We start from the raw sequence: 23,156 nt of genomic DNA, 5'->3' as shown, positions 1-23,156 counted from the left end.
TTGTCAGAAATTGTGCTGTGTAATAATTTAAATTTGTATTTCAAAATATTATTTATAATAGTATTAATATATCTAATATAACATTCTTATTAATGTAAATGTTTTTCCAAGACACGTAGAAAAATCTAACCAGACAATATAGGTGAATAGATTTGTACCACCCATATGTGTTCTTTCTGTATGGGCTGAGCACTCTCTTACTGTGGTCTTCTTTAGGAGATCATCATTGTACCAGACGATCTCAGGATCTGCAAAAACCCATCTGGGTGGTCACTTAGGTCACTGTTCCTTGGCACTGAAATGCTTCATGTAATTTCACTTTGGCTGTTCACTTGGCACCTTTCCACATTTTGTGTTGGTTTCTTTGAAAGGCATTCTACTGAGATCAGTCTGTTAGTAAAACGAGTGATCCAAATGTATACTCATACTGTACAGCTGCATATGGGCCAATGAAAACTAACATGAATGCTAATCCTTTGATGTACAAAGGGTCTACTGGAATAGTAGTGTTGCTGTAAAAGAGTAGGTGGGTATAGGAAATGATACGGAACCACATTCTTTCAATAGGCTAATCCATCATCCAAGATGCTGTTTGTGCTCTGAAAGACTTTGTCCACTGCCATGGCAACCACTTGCATGTTAGCGGAAGCTGATGTCACACTTGCTGTTGTTCAGTCCAAGTGAATTACAGCTCAGATTGCTAACAAGTCCTGTGGAGAGTAAAAGGACTGTGTATACAGTACATTGAGGATAAACACAGATTAACTCTTCACTAACACGGACTGAGTAATTTTCGATTTATAGTTTCCACCTACGAAAAGGTTAAACAGGACACGTTTTGAATCTCAATTCTCAAGCCACATTTATTGTTCTCTTTCATGAATTAGTGAATATTTGTGGACAAAGTACTCTGTGGACAGAGTATTGTATTCTGTCTCTTCTGTTGCTTCTTCAAGTTTTAAGATTCACAGAAGAGAAAAAAGCAGTACCAAGACACACACAAACTAATATTAAGCATATTTTAATCATGAACACCACTTTAATAATTAAATATAAGGTCCAAACCTCAGGACCACAATATGTTTTTCAGATTCGAAAAATAAAAATAAATCACATTTCTCATTATGAAAACACAAAAAAACTGATTAACATATTGCCATACCAAAAAAGACTGCCCCAACAGTAAACTTCCAATTGCTATTAATATTGCAACATATCAGGACCTGACTTCATGTTCCCTTCATACAAGATGTGGAATCTGCTGTTATCTTTTAGGTTCAGTAGTTTACTATGGCCAGAATTGTGCCTCCTGTTTATTATATCCCTAAGGCTATCTGAATTGCCACATTATTAAAGTCTGTTCTTGCCTTCAGAAATGCATCAAAGATATATTCACCAGCAGTTATTTATCTTGGAAGCTCACTTGCATCTGTCTTCCTTCTCATAGCATAGCATACTGAGGGAAGGGTGTGGCACACAAGAAAGTTACAGTTCTCAGGACATTGGACATGCTGGTCCAGTCCTATTGCTGTGGACAGGATGGGTCACTCTAATGGAACACATCATTCTCTCATATTGGGTAGGGCAGTGTATTACATTACTTTGTTACATATTTATTAAAAATATTAAATACAAATATTCATGATTTATACTGTGTAGAAATGAATATCACGTTGTAGCATTGTATTAACTGTTTTAGAATTCAGTTAGTTCCAGAAAGTACTCCTAGAAAAGAGATTCCACATGATTCTAATGTTAGACTCCTATATTAAAAACCCTAACAACTGTTTTGGCGAAAAGCATTCCTATAGTTTAAGCTTTTACTACAGTTAATTTGTTTACAAAAGTGTTATACAATTCAGTATTTCATAATAGATCTTGCATATACTGTATATAACCGGTGTGCAACATGTAATCATCCTATATAATTGAAAGAATTATATATTACTATATAATATAAAAAGATTACTTGTTCTTGCATGTGGCCTAATTCTTAAAAGTCAAGCTGAGGCTGTATATGTATATGTTGACGGAGAGTACAAAACATGAAGGGATCTCTTCCCTTCCCTTTCAGTTATGTGAAAACACAGAGTAAAAAATCCACATGGAATAGCACATAAACAGAAGAATAATAAAAGACTGTGAATGCATTAGCAAAATATATCTGGTAATTAATAATTGCTTATACTTATATAGCTCTTTTCTGGACACTCCACTCAAAGCGCTTTACAGGTAATGGGGACTCCCCTCCACCACCACCAATGTGCAGCATCCACCTGAACACTCACCACACATCAGCTATCAGTGGGGAGGAGAGCAGAGTTCATAGATGGGGATTATAATGAGGCCATGATTGGTAAGGGCCAATGGGAAATTTACACCCCTACTCTTTTCAAGAAACGCCCTGGGTTTTTTTTAATGACCACAGAGAGTCAGGACCTCGGTTTTACATCTCATCCGAAGGACAGCACCTGTTTACAGTATAGTGTCCCCGTCACTATACTGGGGCATTAGGACCCACATGGACTGCAGGGTGAGTGCCCCCTGCTGGCACCACTAACACCTCTTCCAGCAGCAACCTTAGTTTTTCCCAGTAGGTCTCCCATCCAGCTACTGACCAGGCTCACACCTGCCTAGCTTCAGTGGGTTGCCAGTTGTGAGTTGCAGGGTGATATGGCTGCTGGCATACTCAGAAAGACACACCGTTAGCTATAAAATGTAACAATAACATTTCAGTTGCATGCATACAGTACATTCTCATTTACAGTACCTACTGTATATGGTTTAAACATTTTCACTTTTTTTGCAATAATTTTTCTGCATTTTCTTATGAATTCTATTAAATAAGAGACACATTTCTCTTCTCAAGAACATGATACTAGATTTTGCACAACTGTAAAACTAGAACCATTTTTTCCTATGTATATATTCTGAATGTGGCAATTTCACAACACTCAAATTAACTTGAAAATGTTAAATGAAAGTTTCTATACTATAATTTTTTAAACCCCAAAGAGACATATACATGTCCTAGAAGGACTATAATTACTTTTACAAAACCTTAAAACTATCTGTGAACATTTTGAAATCATATTGCCAAGGATAATACACATTTTTAATTTATATAAACAGACTGTAGCTAGCCTTAGTATTATTTTCTGCTTGATGTATCATAAATGCAGCATAACTACTGTCTTAACTTGATCTCAGCAACTAAGTAAGGCTGGGCCTGGTCAGCACAGGAATGGCAGGTCTCCAAAAAAAAATAGGTTGCTACTGTAATTAGTGTTGGTAAGCCAGTAGGTGATTGTCTCCCTTCTGAACCCAAAGTTCCTGGATAAATTTCACTCTGGGCAGAGTAGCGGGGTTACTGGTAAATAAAAACAGCTGCATGTATGTATACGTGATAAGTCTAAGGAATTATTATTATTATTATTATTATTATTATTATTATTATTATTATTATTATTATTAATAAGAATAAAGGATGTAAGGATAAAGATCTTGCTGGTTCTCTTATTCTTTCAACGGTCTGTAATTTTCTGTAATGTTATTGCAATTTTACAAACAAGATAATATATCAAGGTTTTAAAAATGTATCTTGAACTGTATTTTCTGCTTTATAACTTATAAGCAAAAAAAATTACCCGGGTGGCAATACTAAATTCAAGTCTTCCTTTTTTTAAGCTGCTGAAAAAGATCTACAGCAGGCTGCTGACAGTTCTTGACATTCCCATTCCACGCCAGATCTTGTCATGAAGTCATTGCAGCAGAATTCCACTCTGCTTTCCCTTTAAGAAGATGTCCTTCCATTTTACATAGTGACAATTCCTGGAGTCCCAGTGTAACCTCTTTGTTCAGTGGTCTCTGTGAGCCAGGAATTAGCTCTGTTGGGTCAACCAGCTGCCTTTGTCATGCTGATTAGGAGCAGGCTGCTACAGTCTGAACTTTGCAAGAGCCCAGAAAAAAAAAAAAAGAGAGAAAAAAGGGGGAGGAAGTTTGGAGAAGGAGCTGGCTCATTCATACTGTATATTGTCAATATATTATCGTTGCTGTGCAGTTTGGACAAGTCAGGGACATTAGAGGCACATTATTAATAACCTGAACTCCAACACCTCCTGCCAGAGTTAACTCCCAGTGCAGGAACTTGTGCAGTGAGTGAGGGTCAGCCTGTGCAGCTGGTGAGGTTTTGCTAAGCAGCTGTAATTAGAGAGTGAGAGTGACGAGAAGAAGCCTGATGGGTGAGCTGTGGAAGATCATTTCCTATAGAAGGGGATGAGTGTTGCTACTGGGGATCTTTCCATATCTGTGGATATTTCTCAGCCAGAAATCGAATTATATTCAGAGACGGCCTGTGCCAGTAAGGTATGTACAGCGTTCTAAACAGGGTGTGTTTCAGAATGAATCATATTTAGGCCTCTACGGATAGCAAGTCTTGCTGAAACATACAGTAAGAGTTTACTTTCACTCTCTAAAACAATGATTCCTGAGGTCTGATGTGTGTGTAGGATGTTTTATTGTCTCATTGATAATTCTTTCAATAGAATCCCATTTGCATTTTAAGAATTTTTTGAACCTACTTTTCAGCTCGAACAGTTTATGGGCACATGTAAGGATAAAGAAATAGGAATCATTTCTTTACAGTATGTATCTTAATTGTATTTTTTGTAATGTGTCCCTGTGGTAGTTATAAAATAGAAAACAATTACATTGCTTACACAACTTTTAGTTATAATCTATATACATATTTTTACAGATACACTTTTTTTTTACACTTAAGCCCTGCTTTTTGATAGTGTTTCCTCAGAAGCTGGAGCTTGAGACGCTGATAACTTCATCTAATGAATGATAGCCCTAATTTTTCCTTAGATTGGCAAGTTTACAGATGATACATTCAAAATGCTGTTATTTGATGTGCAAATGAGATTTAGTATTGAAACCGATAACAAAATTATTAAATTACCCTGATTTAGGGGCTGCTGTAACGACCTCCCCAGTATGTTTACTGTGTCCTGGTTGGTAGAAAGCAAATGAAAGACCATCTGCTGACTTGTGTTTTGGATAGCAAATCTGGCATAAAAATGAAACACCAGGCCTTCAATAGACAATAAAACAGATTTGAACAGCTTGCCTAAATCTCACCTCTGTATTCAGACTTTTTTTTTTTATATGGTGTAGATGCTTCTTATTTTTGCTGCTTTAGTATACAAAGTATCACATTTTATCATTAAAGTAACATTATTGTATAACTGTTTTTTTCTAACAAGATGTACTGTATGTTTATGTAATTGGTGCAAGCATTTGTTGCATAATAGTTTCTAAATACAATTGCTCTCTCTTTAAACTAGTTTGTTTATAACAGAATATCACCATAAATTAAACTAAAGGAACATAAGAAAGATTAGAATGTAAATAGGTCATTCAGCTCAACTAGCTTGTTTCAGTAATAGTGACCAATTGATTTCAGGAACTTATCCATCTTTAGAAGCCACTGTTTCAGTTTGAGCCACATACTGTAAGAGCCACATAAGAGGATAGCTTGTTCCATGTTCTCACAACACGCTGTGTAAAAAAGGGTTCCTGTCTCAGTCCTAATTGTGATTCTGCATAAATGCAAAATGAAACAAAGAGGCAGATAATTTTAGATTTATTGTGTTTTCCAAAATTAAAAGACACTTGTCCTTGTAATATGAGTTGAGAAGTATACGTATGTTGTATGTCAGTGTACTGTACTGTAGGTGTATGTAGGTGTATTATTTACTATATTAAATACGTAAGCAACAGTATTTTCATTAGATAACATCAACAGAATTAAGCTAATAGTAAAAAATGCCATTATTAGTGGAAAGCTGTCTTTGCATGATGCTTTAATCATTGGAAGAAACATAGAAAGAAGCTTTAGAGGCAAACATAATTCTAGTTGAGAAGACATTTATAGTTGAAAACTGACATGTTACTGTATAGGTGGCAATGAATAACTGATGGGAATCCCCAATAGAGTTTTGATAAATGATCTGTCAGCTGATGGCACGCCAGCATCATATGTAAAATAGTTCTTCTACTATGTATAATCTGTATTATTCAGCACTGCTAACAAAAATGAATGTGGAAGTCCTTCATGGCAAAATTTCTATTAGTTTTTTGCATCATGATTACCAGTCAAAGAGTTCATTTCCAATACATTTTATGGAATAAAGATGACTGTTTTTTTCTTTCACATTAAATGTGATAATATAAATTATTTAGAAGTGAATTAGCTTAGTTGTTACATTTATCCAGCATGACTTTTTAATAAATGTAAAGTGATAAGGCAAATATAACATGTACAGCAGGATAACCAAAATACAATATTCAGTGACCAAACTGAAGAAAATAAAATATTAAAATAGTACCTCACATAATTCATTAGAAACAAAAGTAATGTCACATATAATTCATTAAACTATTAGATGTAGAATAGCTTCTACTTTCTTTGGATGCAGAATTCATCATCTACTGTATGTATTGATATGGTTTTAGAATATGATCCACATCCTATTGTTTTTTCTGGTTTGTCTTGAATCCTGTCTCCAGTGACATGTCTATATTAGCAATTTTATTGTTTTACAGTATCATATGACTGATCAGTTTAAGTGATATTAAGAAATATGGTAGGGATATGTGCTGAAATGTAAGTACAGTGGAATCAAAATGAGATGATCACTTCCTTGTAATTCTTGCTATTAAGTTTCAAAATAAACTTACTAAGAAGTGCTCATTTATTTCTGTTTGGTTAAATCTTTAAATTTATATCATAAACAAATTTAGATCATGTTTCAAGCTTCCAAAGTGTTCACAATATGCTATAAAATGGATTTTGCATTGACAACACTACTGCTCTTAGGACATTTTTTTTATTGTAGTTAATGTCAGGCCTAGCAGTTCTGCATTTATTGTATATGTTATCCTGGAATATACAGTAGTCTTGCAAATTTGTATCTCCTCTTTATTCTCATCTTCTTATATATAATTGACTACTGTAGTCCAAAGTTGATAGGGAAATGGATGTTGTCAGCCTTTGCTGACCGAATGAGTCAGGGTCAAACATTTTGAACAACTGGCAGACAGTCAAGGATCCAAAATATTTTTTTAATCAGCAGGTGTGCGTACCATTGCTGCCAGAAAGCAATACATCTGTAGCTAGTCTGCTAGCTGCAAAATCCTGTCATTGGCCAGGACTTTAAAGGACTTTAAAGGATCTCGTGTCATAGCTTAGAGCATAGCATTGAGATATGTTTAAATTTTTATGTAAGATGAGATGTGTATCAACTCATTTTCTTATTTACTATATTAAGTTTATGAATACATTTATCAGCTTAAGTTTTAACTCAAACTTGTGGACCAGGAAGTAATTTGTTATAGAAATCATAAGAATATTTTAGCAATATTTAAACACTTAAACCTTGTTTTAAGTAGCACAGAAAAATAAGGTTTAATCATTTACATGATGTCTGTTTGCTATAATTACTGCTAAGTCTCTGTCAATAGAGTATGTAACCTATAGTGAATGAAAGCTATTGTACATTAACCTGTACATTAACCTTAACCTAAATGTTTCTGATGATGGCACATTACTTCAGAAATAAAAATGTAATACAAGTGAATTAATTAAAAGGGAAGGAACTAAGGGATTTCCTAAGTTATAACAATTGCTCCTCACAGAAGGCTCTATTTTTTGAGGAGACCAAGTCCTAGACAAGTTAAATAAGAGTGACTTAAAACAGTCTTATGAAAAGATCACAAAAACATTTCAAAAACCTTTTATTTGTTCCTATCCTATTTATACAGTGCCCCACACACAGTATTAAGGAGTGTCTAATAATTATGACCACTTTTCCACAAGTACAGTATAGGTTGTAAAAAGGGCAATTTACTGTATGTATTCTGCATACTTACTTTACACTGGAAGAATACTGCAGCCCCATCAAATGAGGTTACTGATACTCATCTTAAAAGATGTTCAAGGGCACTTTTAATATTTAAAGGACTTAGGCGAGAGGCCAGGACAAGGGAAAGCTAAGATGTTCTGAGTATTTGGTATGGGACTCTGTGTTTTGTGGTTTGTGAACAAAAAGTAGAGTCTAACTGACATATTAGAATTGTTCAGGAACAATGTCTGCCTGGCTGATTTAGTAGTCATTAGTCTTAGAAACAATATTTTACGGAGGATTATACTTTTGTTCAACATAAAATTCAATGTTAGACAAAAAACACCCCTTGAACTATACTGTAGTCTGACCAATCACAAGATCAACAGTATTCAACACATTTTTGTCATCCCTGTGAAAAGATCTTGATAAGCACCCTTCAATCTGCTCTAGAACACAAATTTGGTGCTACGAATGGTCTGGAGATAAGCCTAGGGAGGAATGTTAACACAGTCAATTTTAACAAATAATTTTGAATTCTTAACCCATGAATTTTAATCTACAGGTTTTATCTCCATTATTGTGTAATTTATAGATCAAGAGGCTCTGTACTGTACATGCTTTCTAAAAAAAAAAATGTATATGAAATGTGAAAGTACCTAGAAGTCAAATAATAAATTATCTCAATGCATAAAGGGAAACCTATAACTCATACATAATCTTTCTGAAATACATTTTCACATACATTTAAATTATTAGTTTGGATTAATCTGGTCTTAAATAATCACGCAATGAAGAGAAATACATGTGTTTAAAGGGAATTACTGTACATATGATTCATCAGAGAAAGATATATTCTAGGTTGATAACATTCAGAGCTCTGAATCTCCTACTGGCCATGACAAGTCTACGACCATCTTATTTTTCCATCCTGAGAATGGTGATAAAAACAGAAATCAAAGGTACTGGAGTGTGACAAACTGAATGTCACAATTGGTAGAAGTGTGGTCGAACAAGGGTTGTAAATATACAGTAAAAGTGCATTTTGGTAACAACAGAAGGAAGAAGAAGACACTTTAAATATTTCAACATACAGTAGTTTGGATTTCTGATACCCTTAGATTCAGTGTTGTTCCATAAACTTGTACTATAATTGGCATGTTTTCTTTCTGTTCATACATACATATATTGTATTATAAGGCTGGTGAGGACAGCTATGATTGATGTACTCTCTTTAAAAGCTTCAATTCAGACTGTTGAATGATTAACATTTGTTACAGGAACAGCTAAAAGAAGGTTGTTTTTGTTTTTAAATGTCACAATACTAAAAATAGAAGCCACGTTTCTGAAAGGCATATCTTGTTGCTTTAGATTTTGATTTCCAAAAGTATAATGACTTTTGGAAAAGAAGCAAAGTGTTGCACTGATTTTCTTTTTGTCTGTTTGGCTATAATATTGGGTGTGTATCTCCAATATTACTGACGTTTAGATTTTCAAGCAGCAAGTTTAAACGATAAGGAAACGATAAGACAATAAGGAACAGTCTATTAAGTTTTCAAGATGGTGCAGTTGCAAGGCCAGTCTTAGTGGATGCTTGGTATTCAGCTTTGGTTATGTATACATTTTTTTTCCTTTCATAGAAAAATAACTGGAATAGTCAATTTATTCAATATAATCCCTACAACCACATCCATTTGATGTGATTGGTATGGTCTCACATAAGGTTCCTGTCAAGAAGATCCTTTGAAACTTTATTGTCTAACATTTGTATGTACCACTGGAATTGACATGGTGTTTGGGCATGCAATGGAAGCAATATAAATTACTAAGTTGTAGTACCTGAACATTTTTGTACAATTATGTTTATATATGTGAGAGAAAGTCCAACAGACCATGAGAAATTTAAATTAACATCTGATAACATATTATCTTTGAACCTCATACTAGGATTTTAATAGAAGTTTGAAATTTAATAGGACTTTATGCTGTGAAAATAATGAGGGAAGAACTGAGTAATTGTGGGTGAATGAAGCTACTGTACTTACACAATACAATATTTTTTATGCTTCAGGCAGCTTGGTTTGTCTTATGAGGAAAGGGAAATCATTGGAAAATGTACGTGGCCGTCTGTAAAACATTTTCTGTCTAGCCAGGGTAGAGACAGCAGCTTGCCATGCATTTGAAAGCAGGCAGCACAGTCTTCACCGACATGTCACCATGTTGCCTGGTTACCATGGCGATAGCAAACGAATGAATGAATTACATCATGGACACACTGAGGTGAGTAAGTGTGAAATTGATTCAGCAGCACAGAGGAATACAAGAAGAGCCCATTTTTGTTTTTTCTAAGATAGGATTCTGGTAGGGATTTTCCATTTTTTGCTACTATTTCAGTATTTGCATATTTTGGTATGTTTTTTTAAGGCTGACAATTTGTAGTTGCCTTCACTGCTTCAGCACAGGGGGAGGGACAGTTCGTGTGTGTGTATTGCTACCGGCTAAAAAAAATCAAAGGAGGAATACAGTGTGTGCTATTCAGTTGCTGCATTTAAAATAGGCTATGAAATAATAATAATAATACTGTGTTAAAATGCATTTGAAATTTGTGTCAAAAGATAAAAACAATACAATAAATCATAAGGAGTTGTATTTCAAATGGAAAAATCCGGTTTAAAGAACCAATGGGACATTTGCAAGGTCAAGCCTTGCAAGTTGTATGGCTTGCAGAATACATGTTCCTGCATGCGTGTGTATTATCAGTTACACTGATTCTTATTTAACAGTTGAAATATTGAATTTATAGTCTTGGAATCTGGTTATTCAATCAATTTTTGTGTTTTGTGTAGAAAATGAAGGTTCTGATCTTTAAGATAATAAAAATGTCTTTTGTGCAGAGCAGTAGACAGTTTTTAGTGCACTGAATGTAAATCAGGAAATGCTTGCATATGAAATATTTACACAGACATTTAAAAAATGTTTTTTCACTTAAATATTGGGTTTGGTGATATTTAATGGAGATTTCAGAGGTTTAAATATCACAGCTAAGAGCTGAAAGCAAAGCATGACGATGGAGTTGTACAGAGCTACAGTATGAGTCAGGAACAAAAGGGCAAAGCAAAAAAGTTCAGCCTTTAAAGGTCCGGACTTTTCTGTGTTAATGGGATATTGCATTATCAGACATTTGTAGTGTAATAGAAACTGACTTAAAGTTCATGTGTTATTCTGGGCTGCTTTTATTGAAATTGGAATTGAGCTTTGGCTGAAGATGAAAATATGAAAGAAAGTTTTCTGCAGTTAGCGTGTGTGTGTGAAGGTGAGATGCAAATATTTGCACACAAGAGCCTAAAAACTGTGTGTGACGGGAAACTGTAAAAAGTAGAGTTACACATGCTATTCTAACTACTTGAGCTGTATGTAATATATTTATATCATATATGGGCTATATATTCCCAGAAATATGTAAAATGTATTTCTTAGTCAGATTAAAAAAATAAGCCTAAACCAAGCTAATTAAATGAAATCCAGTCCTAGTGAGAAAATAGAAAAAATATAATCTGACAAATATTGTATTTTCTCACTGTGGAAAATATATTTATATGATTAAATCTGTCACACTTTCCTTCACCAAATAAAAATGATGGAAACGATAGAGGGCCATTTGACTCCTCTCTCAGTCAATCAAATGGCCACTTGGCCCTGAGGCAGCCATGACAGTTTTCATTCAGAACTGATGAATGGATAACAGAGAAATGGGAGCTAGACATTTTGCTTAAATTGTCTTATTGTGTTTCCTTAGCCCTTCAATATATGCAATATGTTGCAACATACAGTAACATGCTGTTAAAACAAACAGAGAAAAACAACTGCAAATTAACAGTATTCTATAGTTCATCATCCTATTAAGACAATACAAGCAAAAGAAAGTGAACAATGCTGAAATTAAAAACGCATGCCTTACAGTTTATTTATATATAATTAATAACTGCTAGGAGAATATCTCATCTCATTAAAAAAATGATCTGTAAGTCAATGATATCAGCTTTGCTTTACAAAGACTGTATAAAGTAAATACACGAGAGATGACTCTAATACTATTGCATACCTTGTAAGTCTATGCCTGGACATTTGGGACACTCAGATTCTGAATCTTGTCAGGATTTATGGGTGCACATAACATAACAGAGTTATGGCATTTGGCTCCCCATCAAAAAATCTTCAGTCATCTTTCGTAGCTCTTCCCCATATATATAATGGGGCACCTTTGTTCTGGCGCACTGTTGTACAAAATTATTCAGAGTGACATTTGTTACTGTTTCTGTAACCCTGTTCAGGATCTAGTTGTGACGAGGAATCTTTGTTTTCTCTCTAAAATGTCCTGACATCCCACTGAAATGAGAAGTTTCATCACAGCATGCTCAAAGTGACCTCTGTTTTTCAGTCTTAGACCCATGTCTGGGGTTGCTTGACTTTGAGTTTGGACTGCTGTCACTGATGTCATTGCACAGGTGGATTCCTTGATGTAGAATATTGAATGTCCCTTTGATTGTATAATTTAAGTTAATGGTGTTGATTTTTACTAACATGAATATGCTTTAGCTCATGTGTCTTTGGTTGTGAAAAAAAATAAGGAACACTTTATAAAGTCCAGGAAAGTTTTACTGGAACTGTTCTAGGGGGGCACGCTAGCACAGTATTGCCCTGTCATTAGCGGACAGACATACATAGAAATGCACACACCCACATGAGGAAACTGGAACACCTGGAGGAAACCCACACGAACAGGGGATGGATATAACATCCCAGGAATTAAACAGGGCCACAGTGAGGCAGCAGTCCTAACCGCTTAACCCCTGTGCTGCAGAAATAAATATAATCAACAGCTTAAGATTGCAGGGCAGCTAAGGCGGCAAATAAAAAAGGATTCAGCCATGCACAAATTCAATGTTGTATCAGAGCACACGTTTGACACAGAATTTGGGTCTCCTTCATTTCTCTCTCAGACTTTTCCTGATGGCAGATATAGAGTAGTAGAATTGTTTGTTGCTTAGCAACAAAACCTAGTTTGTTTATACTACATCTGAAAGAGGCTGAGCCGGGGAGCGAGTGTTTTTGACATGGGAATTTGTTTCACTACCCTCAGTCTTAAAATAAGAGCAGAATTCTACAACTACTTTTATCAAGAACATTCATTTTTAAAAGATGTTTTTTCATTACTTCTAAACCCACTTTTGAACATTTTCTCTGAGTGTTTTTAATTGTTTATGTTTTGAACAATTTAACAAAAGCAGTTGAGCTTTCCATCATTGTTTCCTGCTATCCTTTTAAAAGCCATTGATTATTTATTTTGGCTGGTAAAAATGTCTCTGTCCTGCCCAGAGCTTCAGGGCTGAGCAACTTCCATGTTCTGCACTGCACGGACAGCTGCACATGGGTTAGAGGAAATGGAATGTTATTACATGCCCAGCTGTCTGTTTTTTTCATAAAATGCAACTTATTCCTGAGTCACCCAAACCAAAGGAAATAAAGCACAGGCATCATGATATAAAATTAGTGTAAGGTGTCAAAAAAAGTGTGTGGGACCTCTTCTGGGGTTAGTGCAGCTTCAGGAGGGTAGTTCTAGGACACCCCCTGTGTCTTTGCACCACTTCAGATGGAGGGGTGGAGTAAGAGCTGGAGGGGCAGATGTGTTGTAAATGTGGTATTTTGAGGTGCCCGATCAATGTTTTCATTTTCCAGTTGAGGACAACCCCGGTGGGTCTTTGAGTGGGAGGGAGCCCTCACCCTCTGCCCACACAAAGATGCCACTGAAATACACTACATTTGTCTGGTACAAAAAATCTCATAAATCTCATTGGTCAAAGGTTGTAGAGACAAGTAGAAACAGAATAACTATGTAAAAACTGTAGCAAAATTCAATTACAGTACAGTATATCAGAAAATATTTATAGTTAAAGTATCTGTAGTATAGTGAGTAAACATTGCGAGATAACAGAACAAGGGAGTAGAAGGTGGGAATATATGGTGTAAGGGCGTGATTTGTGTAGTTAATAAAATAGTCAAAATAATATAAGAACGGCTCTTTATTAAGATACACAACAGTATGCATTCAGTTCATATGGTGAAATGCTGAAATTACCTGTCCAAAAAGGTCTCTTCCTGGTAGGTGTTTATCTACAGAGACACGTCCAAGACTTGCAAAGCTCAAAATACAAGATGAACTACTAATGTAAGAACATACTGTAAGAAAGGCTGCAAACAAGCGAGGTCATTCATCCCATCTTCTTTGTCTGTAGATTTTGCTCAGTTACTTCTTGAGGGAGTTTATAATTCCAGAACATGCTTTTTCCTATATAACCAAGCATTATTTCTTCTTTTTTATAGTACCATCTTCATATTTTTTTCTAGAAACTTTATTGTACTTAGACCTCAAAAGTATCATCTTGCCATAAAACCTGAACTACTAATGAAATATGAAATATGCTAAAATAAACCAGTGAAAACACAGTCACAACTCCAGATGCAATCACAATGGAATAATAACCTTACCCTAATCCTATCACGTAACCTAATTCAGATGATATTTCTATATTAGTAAGTCCCAAGTTAGAATTAGGGTTACTGTTTTTCTAAAATAAGGCCACCAATAATTTAGATCCATCTTCACATTTGTTCTAGATCTTATGCATACAGTTAGCCTTGTGTCCATCACTTGCAATTATGCCAAATTACCTCATGATGTGGTTTTTGATATTTATGATATTTACATGAATAGTACTTAACAATGCTAAATTTGAGTGGTTTTAGTTTGGACAACTATGATAAAATATGCAGAAGATTACTTGAATCAAAATATTTTCCTTCATATATATGAGTACTTATTACACATATTACTTACACTTATTACTTATAATTGCTTACACTTATTTAACACTTTTCTGGAAACTCCACTCAAAGCACTTTACAGGTAATGGGGACTCCCCTCCACCACCACCAGTATGTAGCCCCAACTGGATGGTGTGACAAGAGCCATAGTGTGCCAGAACGCTCACCACACATCAGGTTTCAGTGGGGTGGAGAACAGAATTATGAAGCCAATTTGTAGAAGGGGATTATTAGGAGGCCATTATTGATATGGCCAATGTGAAAGTTGGTAACACCCCTACTTTTTTTGAGAAACGCCCTGGGATTTTTAATGATCACAGGACCTAAATTTTACATCTTATCCAAAGGACGGCGCCTTTTTACAGTACAGTGTCCCCGTCATTATACTGGGGCATTAGGACCCACATAGACCACAGGCTGAGTGCCCCCTGCTGGCCCCACTAGCACCTCTTCAGCAGCCTTAGTTTTTCCCAGGATTTCCCATCCAGGTACTGACCAGGCTCACACCCGCTTAGCTTCAGTGGGTTGGCAGTTGTGAGTTGCAGGGTGATATAGCTGTTTAATCCTGTGTAACTGTGCTCGGGGCAGCACGATGGTTCAGTGATGGCTTGTGGGAAAATTAGCCCAGGTGTGAATCTGTGCTTGTTTGTATTTGTATCTGCCCTGCGATGGTCTGCGATCCTTCCTTGTTCTTATTACTAGCTGGGATAGGCTCTGGCTATAGAGCTGCCTTGTATTGAATAAAGAAATGGAATGAAGGCAGCATACCATGCTCTACGTTTGCAGTGAATGTCTTTGTTCATCCAGGGCTTCTGATTGGGACATATCCAAATGTTCCTGGTAGGAACACATCTGTCCACACAGTGGTTGATGTAGGATGTGCCCACTTCTGTTTACTGATTTAGACCATTGGAAGAATATTTGAATACACACAAAACTGTCTGCTAGTTCTGACTCATCTGCATCTGACAAGCGCTGCATGGTCTTTGACTTTTGCTTGTGAAAAGGAAGAAGGAAAACAAAGGCGTGGTCCGACTTCCCTAAATGCGTCCGTGAAATGGAAATGGAGCGGCACTCAGTAGTGTAATACTGTAACGTATATGGCCGACATTACAGGTTGTGCGAGCCGGCTTACCAGAGCGGTGACGTCACCGCCCTTCCCTGTGAATAGCAGGGACCGCAGCCGCTGGGCTGAGGGAAGATCTCCCTTTAGTTCAACTGGCTGGGTCCCTGTTGAGTGACACCGGAGGCCTGGGTTCAAGTCCCCAGCAGTGGGTGGCTGACCTGAGGTGGCACTGGTGTGGGTGCATACGCACATGAACCTGAGAGTGCTACAGTACTTTGGAAGTACTTTTTTAAGGCTGCAGTGATTAAAGTCCTTGCCAAACATTGGGTCCCTGCCAAGTTTCAGTGAAACAGGAGATGCAGCAATCTGTCAAGTCACGCTGAGTATTGATGCAACAGTGAAGTTCGTCGATCTTACTATCCAGTGATTGCACATTTGCAAGCAGGATGCTGGGGAGTGTTAAGATGTTCATGTCCCCGATTGCTCTGTGCTTGAGAAACAAAGCTGTGTACTTTCAATTACACTGAAGTCAGATCCAAAGCTCTCAATATCAGGTCCTGGAGTGTATATCGATCATAGATGATGGTTGCGCATGTATTTTTTGCATAAAAACGAGACATAACATGAAAATAACATAAATAAGAGAGCTGCACATAAATGTGAGGCGTCGTCATTGAACAGTGCCATCTTGGTTTTACCTGTTACATGAGTAGTGTACAACACGAACATACAACACCTAGATGAGTCCAAACAGTTATTCTACCTTATTTACTACATAGTCTACAACTTATCTGAGGATTTCATGTAGTCACTTCTTATATAAGCAGCCTGGGAGTTAGCTTCAGCAATGTGGCTGGATAACATGTTCCAGACTCTCACAACACTGTATAAAATAAGGCGTCCCTTTTCTCAGTTCTAAAGGTACTGTATTTCCTATAGTTTCCACTTATTTCCTTTAGTTCATGTAATAGTTTTGACCTATGTAATACTATATACCTATTGTGTATACCTGAAACACTTTTGTTTCTTCAATGCTTATGTTATTTAATTTAGCACTTCATCTTTGACTTGTGGTACTAAAGCCGCTGATGGTTGATTATGTACCTACTGTAAATTAAGTCACATTTTTTAAAATTAGAGACCTTTAGGTGACAATGGATTTACATCATATGAAAGGAAGGAATTGTTTGAAAAAATAAAATGGTATTTTGCATTTTTTATTTGTGATGAGCTGGTGTGTCAAAGTATTTCCAATTAAATTAAGCTGTTAACTGTGGTTTAGCTTGTATCTCTTTCTCTCTCGTGTACAGGAAGGATGCTTTCTCTTTTGTCTGAGTTGCTTTTCAATTGTTAAAGCATCTTTTCACAAATGACTGATATTTATTGCTCTGTGGAACCCAACTAGCTCAAATAAATGTACACAGATTCTCAACTTAATAATATGTATGCTTGAGAAGAAAACTCTGCACACGTAATACGTTAACCTTTATAATTTACATTAAAGACTTTTCTTCAGTCTACTGCTTTGAGAAAAAAATCAGGAAGGCAGAGTAATTCAACATATCCGGGTAGAATATGTGTTTTCACCAAAAAGAAAAACAACTGAAATAAAAAATGTCTGTCCATAGCATACTCAGGTTGCTTTGTATTTGGACAGTGATTTTTTTGGTTTCATTGGTGGATTAAACCACCATAAGTAATAGACGCTTTTCACTGCCTAGTGCAACAAAAATGTTCCATTTAATCACAACCCTGTGTTTTTCTGAGAGTAACATAGTATGAGTCCTGCTACTAAAAAATGTATAGTCCATGTTTTTCACAATGCTCTGTTGAAACATAAGAGCAGTCAGTTATGATGATTCAAAAGACCATACCAACATAATATGGCCTGACACTTTGTTGGTTTTGGAGTGTGAGTAGCATCTTTTTAAATATAAAGAAAATGCCAAATATTTTTGGTGGGTTTCAGACACAGGACTTTCATATACTGTACAGTATGTGTGTGCCTTTACGGCATGATGCTGAAAAGAGTGTTTTGTATTTAAATATTTATTATAGCAATTCTAACCACAGGACTTCTCAAACAGGAACAGCTCTTTTGGTTTGAAGCTTGTAAGCTTGTAGAATGGTTTTGGTTGTCATTACTTTATTGTGGACAATCTTGAAAACGAAAGCTGCTGCACAGCTCAATCTATTTTTTAGACATAAGAAACATAAAATATTATTTGGAAATATTAAAATAGTTTTGTAACTTATAATGCATTTAAGTCTTTATGTGTTTGTGATTGGTAATACATTTAATACATCAACTACTAAATCTAATATTTTGCATTCTGCCAGTACTGACACTACTGATTCTGAGAGTAGGAAGAGCTGTCATTAAATTTGCTGTTAAGATCTACCACATAACATAGGGCATTCCACTTGATTAGTAGATTTTCAGGAGTATTGTCGAGTAATGACTTTTAATTGAATCCAAATGGAAACACTGGACTCCAGTACACAATAATTGACTTTGTCTTTTTAAGATAAACAACATTGTATCGCTAAAGAAATAGAAGAATGAGGGTGCAGCCATTTATGAACATATACTGTAGTTACACAGCACATATTCATCACACTTTGTTGAAATCTGCTGACTGTACCCTTATATCCAGTCAATGACATAAGCCACATTTGCTGGATTTGGCCTTCAACTGTTAATGATAAATTCAAGGCTATGACATTGACAATGGTACAGGCTAGGAATTCTATTTTAATGCATTCATAAAAAATGCTGACATCTCTGAATTGGTTGGCTAAACTATAGCTTAAGTAGCAGATTTTTAGTAGTGATTCTGAGTTAAAGCATTCAGTCATAATTCCCACAGTACTAACTAGGGGAAAAATGTAAAAGTTCCATATCAAATGCTTTGTTGTATTCTTTCTTACTCTGTATAATGCTGTTATTTGATAGCAACAGCAGCTTGGTAGTAAGAACTCCATGTTTTAAATCTCCTAGAAGCATATTGCCATACAGATCCTCTTATAATACTAAAGGAGGCTGCTAAGGAAAATGAAGATGGTGTTAATGGGATGGGAGACTAGTAGGTTACACTTTTAAATCTGATCCACCATTTCCAAGGTATGTAGGAGATGTGCTTTTCACCTTCACTCCAGCTTCCATTTCTAGGATGTATCTGAAAAGAAAATGGCTGCCATGTGTTCTTGCTGTCCAGGTCTGCAAACAAAGATTAGGGTATTATGTTAGCTAGGCCAGTTCAAAGGGTTAGGTTATATTCCCACAATAAAATCAGCAACATTAGAATAATTTAATTTATGGGTGTAATTAAGGCTTATGAGAATAACTATAGACCGTTGTTTGACATAAATCTACAAAAATGGTTTTGCAAACTTCCTTTCATTAATTATTTGTGTTTTCTATTTAATATCTGATATTATTATTATTTTAATAAAGTACATTATGTACAGTACCAGTGCTCTCTGTAAAATATACATTCTCTTTCTCTGTTAAGATGATATAGAGCAGAGATGTAGGAGAATATGCTAGTGGTAGAGCAATTCGTTTTACAGTGTTTATTTGTCCAAACTAAATGGCTTATAGGTATAATTGATTTTAGATATCTGCATTCTTTAATGAATTATCAGCTTCATGCCACTCTTTCATGTCTTTAGCTTTCTATATTTGTTAAAGAACTGTGGAAATAGCTGTACTCTTGATGAATAAATGCTGTGTTTCATAAGACAAATGTATTTTTCCTAGAGACATGCTTGTTAAATACTGTAGATAAAATAAATGTAATTAACAGTAAATTGGGGGGTAAAAATTGGATGTTGCATATTAGAAACATAATTTGGTGTAATGAATGGAATTTTGAAATACACATCCATCTTTTTGTGCATGTACTGTATGCTTTATATATAGGTTGAAGGGTATACAGTATATAGAATGAAAGCTAAATAAAATCAATAATTAAAAAACCTTTCATGCTTTGTTATATTCCTGTGTTAACTGATTCAAAACTAAAGAATTAGAATATGGTTAGAATCGCATAGTGATGTCAATGCATCGAGAAGACTATCAAAACCAAAATAATCAAATCAAAACAAAGGCCACAGTTTAACATATCTGCCCCCTTTTCTGATGAAGCCATGCTCATGGTAAATAAGTGGTCTTAACTAATAAAAGTAGAGTTTTCCTGGTTTTGAAATTCTTAAAGTTCTTGTCCTTATTTGACAAACAGAGCATGCTTGATATAGTTTTAATTAATTGGATTTAATTTCCTGACAGGAAGCCCTGTCAGTTTATCAGTAAAACATTTAGCCTTAGCTAAATTGGTACCAACTGACAACTCAGTGCTCTTTCGCATGACAATATTGTGAAAAAAGAAATGTGGTAGGAAGAAGAAGTAAGGTCTAATTTATCTTTAAAAATGAAGAATTAAAAGAAAAATAAATACATAAAATAATTAAACCATTTGTTGACTTCTGTGATTCTCTCAAGATCAAAGCAGGAAATGCATGCACCTAGGATAGGTGAGGCCAAGAAGGGTTTGTTCTGAAGAAGTACAATAAGTATTTTTCCTTCTGCTTGGACATAAAAGTATTATTTGAAATAAAAGTATTTTGGACATTCCCTGCTGGGCGGTGCGGTGGCTTTGTGGCTAGAAAGTTGCTGGTTTGTATCCTGGAGTTGGCAGAGGAATTCTACTCCATTGGGCCCCTGAGCAAGGCCCTTAACCCCAGCTGCTCCAGGGGTGCCGTAAGAATGGCTGACCCTGTGCACTGATACAAGAAATGATATATGGCCAATAAAGTGATCTTCTTCTATGTGTTAATGTCATATGTCAAATTGTACATAATGCCTCTTTTATTATAGAACAATATCAGAGTGCCCCATAGTCTGTAGAGCAGACTGTTAGAAGGATTCCCCATAGAACAAGTAGGTAGCTGTGTCAGCATGCCTAGGCTGCAAAGGAACAAGTAAAGGTTTATTCCATGCTGAAAAGATAAGAAAAGAAACCCAATGTTTTGGCTATGGACCCTTCGAAGACACAGCCAAGCTAGTCCTCAACTCAGCGTGAACTCTCCTATGTCCACTGGGTGGCTAGAAGACAGAAATAAGGTGGATAACTTAACAGTGCTGTGTAGGAAGGAATGCTTGTCATCATCCCTTGTATAGTGGTACAAGGGTTGTAACAGTGAGCTGAATTGATCTTACGTTAATTCCAAACTGAAGGGTATAGACACTTGTTTGCAGACTTTGTAAAGTGTATTATAATCTAATGGCATTTAAGCAAAAATGGAAAGAATACAGAAATTATCATTGTTGTCTTTTTCTTTAACACTATAGACAAATTCGCTTTTTACACTTTTACATAAAAAATCACTGTTCTGACAATTTCAGAAGTAGTAATTGTAGCAGCAATTAATTATTCCAGATCTTCACTGCACTACAGTAATAAAAAGAGGATTACCAAGCCTCAGAATTGCATTCAGTGGAAAAACAAAAAGAAAAAGTAAAACTTTATGCTTAATATATATGAATGATGTATTTGTCAATCAGAAGGTGCATATGAGAAAACATATAGGAGCACATTGTAGTACTGTATGCATTTACAACCCCAGGCATTTTTGTGTGGCAATGTTAGTGAACATTACTGGAAACATCTTGCTTTTTCTTCTAAATATGTTACTTTATTAATTTTATAAACAACAGGAAAGAATCATCCAAAGGGTAAAGATCTAAATAAATATCAGTAACGGTTTTCCAAGATAGTGACACAAATTGAGAGGCTTGCTGCTTTGACCTTCGACATCTCTGACCTCTAGCTGACAGGGCTGTTATCCAGATACCATGTATCTGGCAGCTGTGAAAATGGCTTTTGGCAGCATTGTGCACCACCAAGCTCAAAATGACCAGCATGTAGTTTGACCTTAAAAGAGAATCTCTGTAGTCGAGTATTTTTGGTGTAATTTTGTGTTTTGTTCTTGATTCACAAAATGTGAGACACATTATCAGCATTTGCACCTGGTTTATTTTTATGTCATGTTTATGTGTTGTCATTGATCTACATATAGTTATGCATGAAGTTTATCTTCTCTGCACTTTTAGATACAATAAAATATGTTTCATATTTGTATGGTCATATCACTTGAACATTTCTCAAGGGCTGGATCAAAATAAAGTATGATGTGCATATGGTGCTGCTGCTGATGTTGATTCAAAAATAACAATATTACATGTATATACTTAGATTCATACAGTATATAATGTACTGACATTGCATTTGCAGCCACTCGCTGGGTCAAATATATGTATTTCATGTAGGGCATGAGCAAGTAACGTTACTGTAAGTAATTATCTGAAACGAGCTATGAAAAGCTAATTAAATCAACTGCATTTTTTGGTCAGATAACAGCTATAGATGCCTGGAATGTTAGATGGCATGTAATACAATGCTGTGACATAATCATCACACACTCTACCTGTTTTCTTGTGCATTGAGGATCATAATGGTTTTATTATAATCACACACAGGAAAAATTCCAAATGAAAATTTCTACCCTGAATGTTAATTGCAAGATTATTGGAGGCTTTTACGTATGCTTATCACAGGTGTTTGCTGTGGGCTGGCAGAGCGAGAGGAAATTCATGCAAAAACAAAATCACTACAGCGAACACATATACGTTACATATATGCATAAAACATACTGTACTCACATGTTTCTTGCATAAAAGATAAAATGCTAAGATGCCGAGTACTGCCTTGCAGTTACAGTCCATTTATCAAACCTCATTTGTTGCCATTTAAAGCCTATAGGAAAACAGTTCAACTGCCAGGACTGTCATAGCCGCAGTGCAGCAAGCAGCACACAACTGGAGGAGTGTGCCGGAGCACCAATTAAATCCTTCAGCTCCCAGGGACTGGGGATTAGGAGTCGTGCCAATCACTGGTGCTACAAGAGCACGTGCAATAGTCATGGTTCAAGGCACACAGTGGTTTATCTCCACTCAGGCAGCCAGTGCAGCCGGAGCAGGCAGTGAAAGCTGCTGCAAGATGCTGGAATTCGATCTCGCTTAAATAATACATGTCGCGCTAAACTTAATGTCTGAGGCAGGGCTGTGAATTATGTATTTCGCTGGGTGCAACAGTGGCAAAAGAGAATGCTGGAACCTGTAGCTGAACAACTGTGTGAACTGAAAAAATGTCCCATTATCACTTTATCAAATGCTGTAAGTAAAAACCTGAAAGTTTTTTTTTCCATCTCCAAATGTGTAAATGTGCTGAAAGCAAGAT

General features: G+C 35.8%; 1 protein-coding gene across 3 annotated transcripts in view; it reads left to right on the top strand.

The window, feature by feature from the left end:
- The first annotated feature begins 3,843 nt into the window (after nt 1–3,843).
- The window catches only part of myo16 (myosin XVI), a 169,309-nt gene continuing 149,996 nt past the window's right edge, over nt 3,844–23,156 (top strand). Inside the window, exon 1 of one of the 3 annotated variants that reach the window (XM_088597184.1) lies at nt 3,844–4,365. Coding sequence is in view for 2 of the 3 variants with exons in the window: in XM_088597176.1 (XP_088453302.1) it covers nt 23,065–23,092 (28 nt within the window). In the remaining variant the exon portion in view is untranslated. Of the gene's footprint in view, nt 4,366–22,837; nt 23,093–23,156 lie in introns of those variants that run through there. The other 2 variants (XM_088597176.1, XM_088597169.1) reach the window with 2 other exon arrangements.

This window comes from Lepisosteus platostomus, chromosome 2, assembly GCF_059453375.1.
Source record: "Lepisosteus platostomus isolate fLepPlt1 chromosome 2, fLepPlt1.hap1, whole genome shotgun sequence".
In the NCBI taxonomy this organism is placed as follows: Eukaryota; Metazoa; Chordata; class Actinopteri; order Semionotiformes; family Lepisosteidae; genus Lepisosteus; species Lepisosteus platostomus.
Note: the sequence above shows the minus strand (reverse complement) of the source record. Positions and strands in the feature narration are given on the sequence as shown.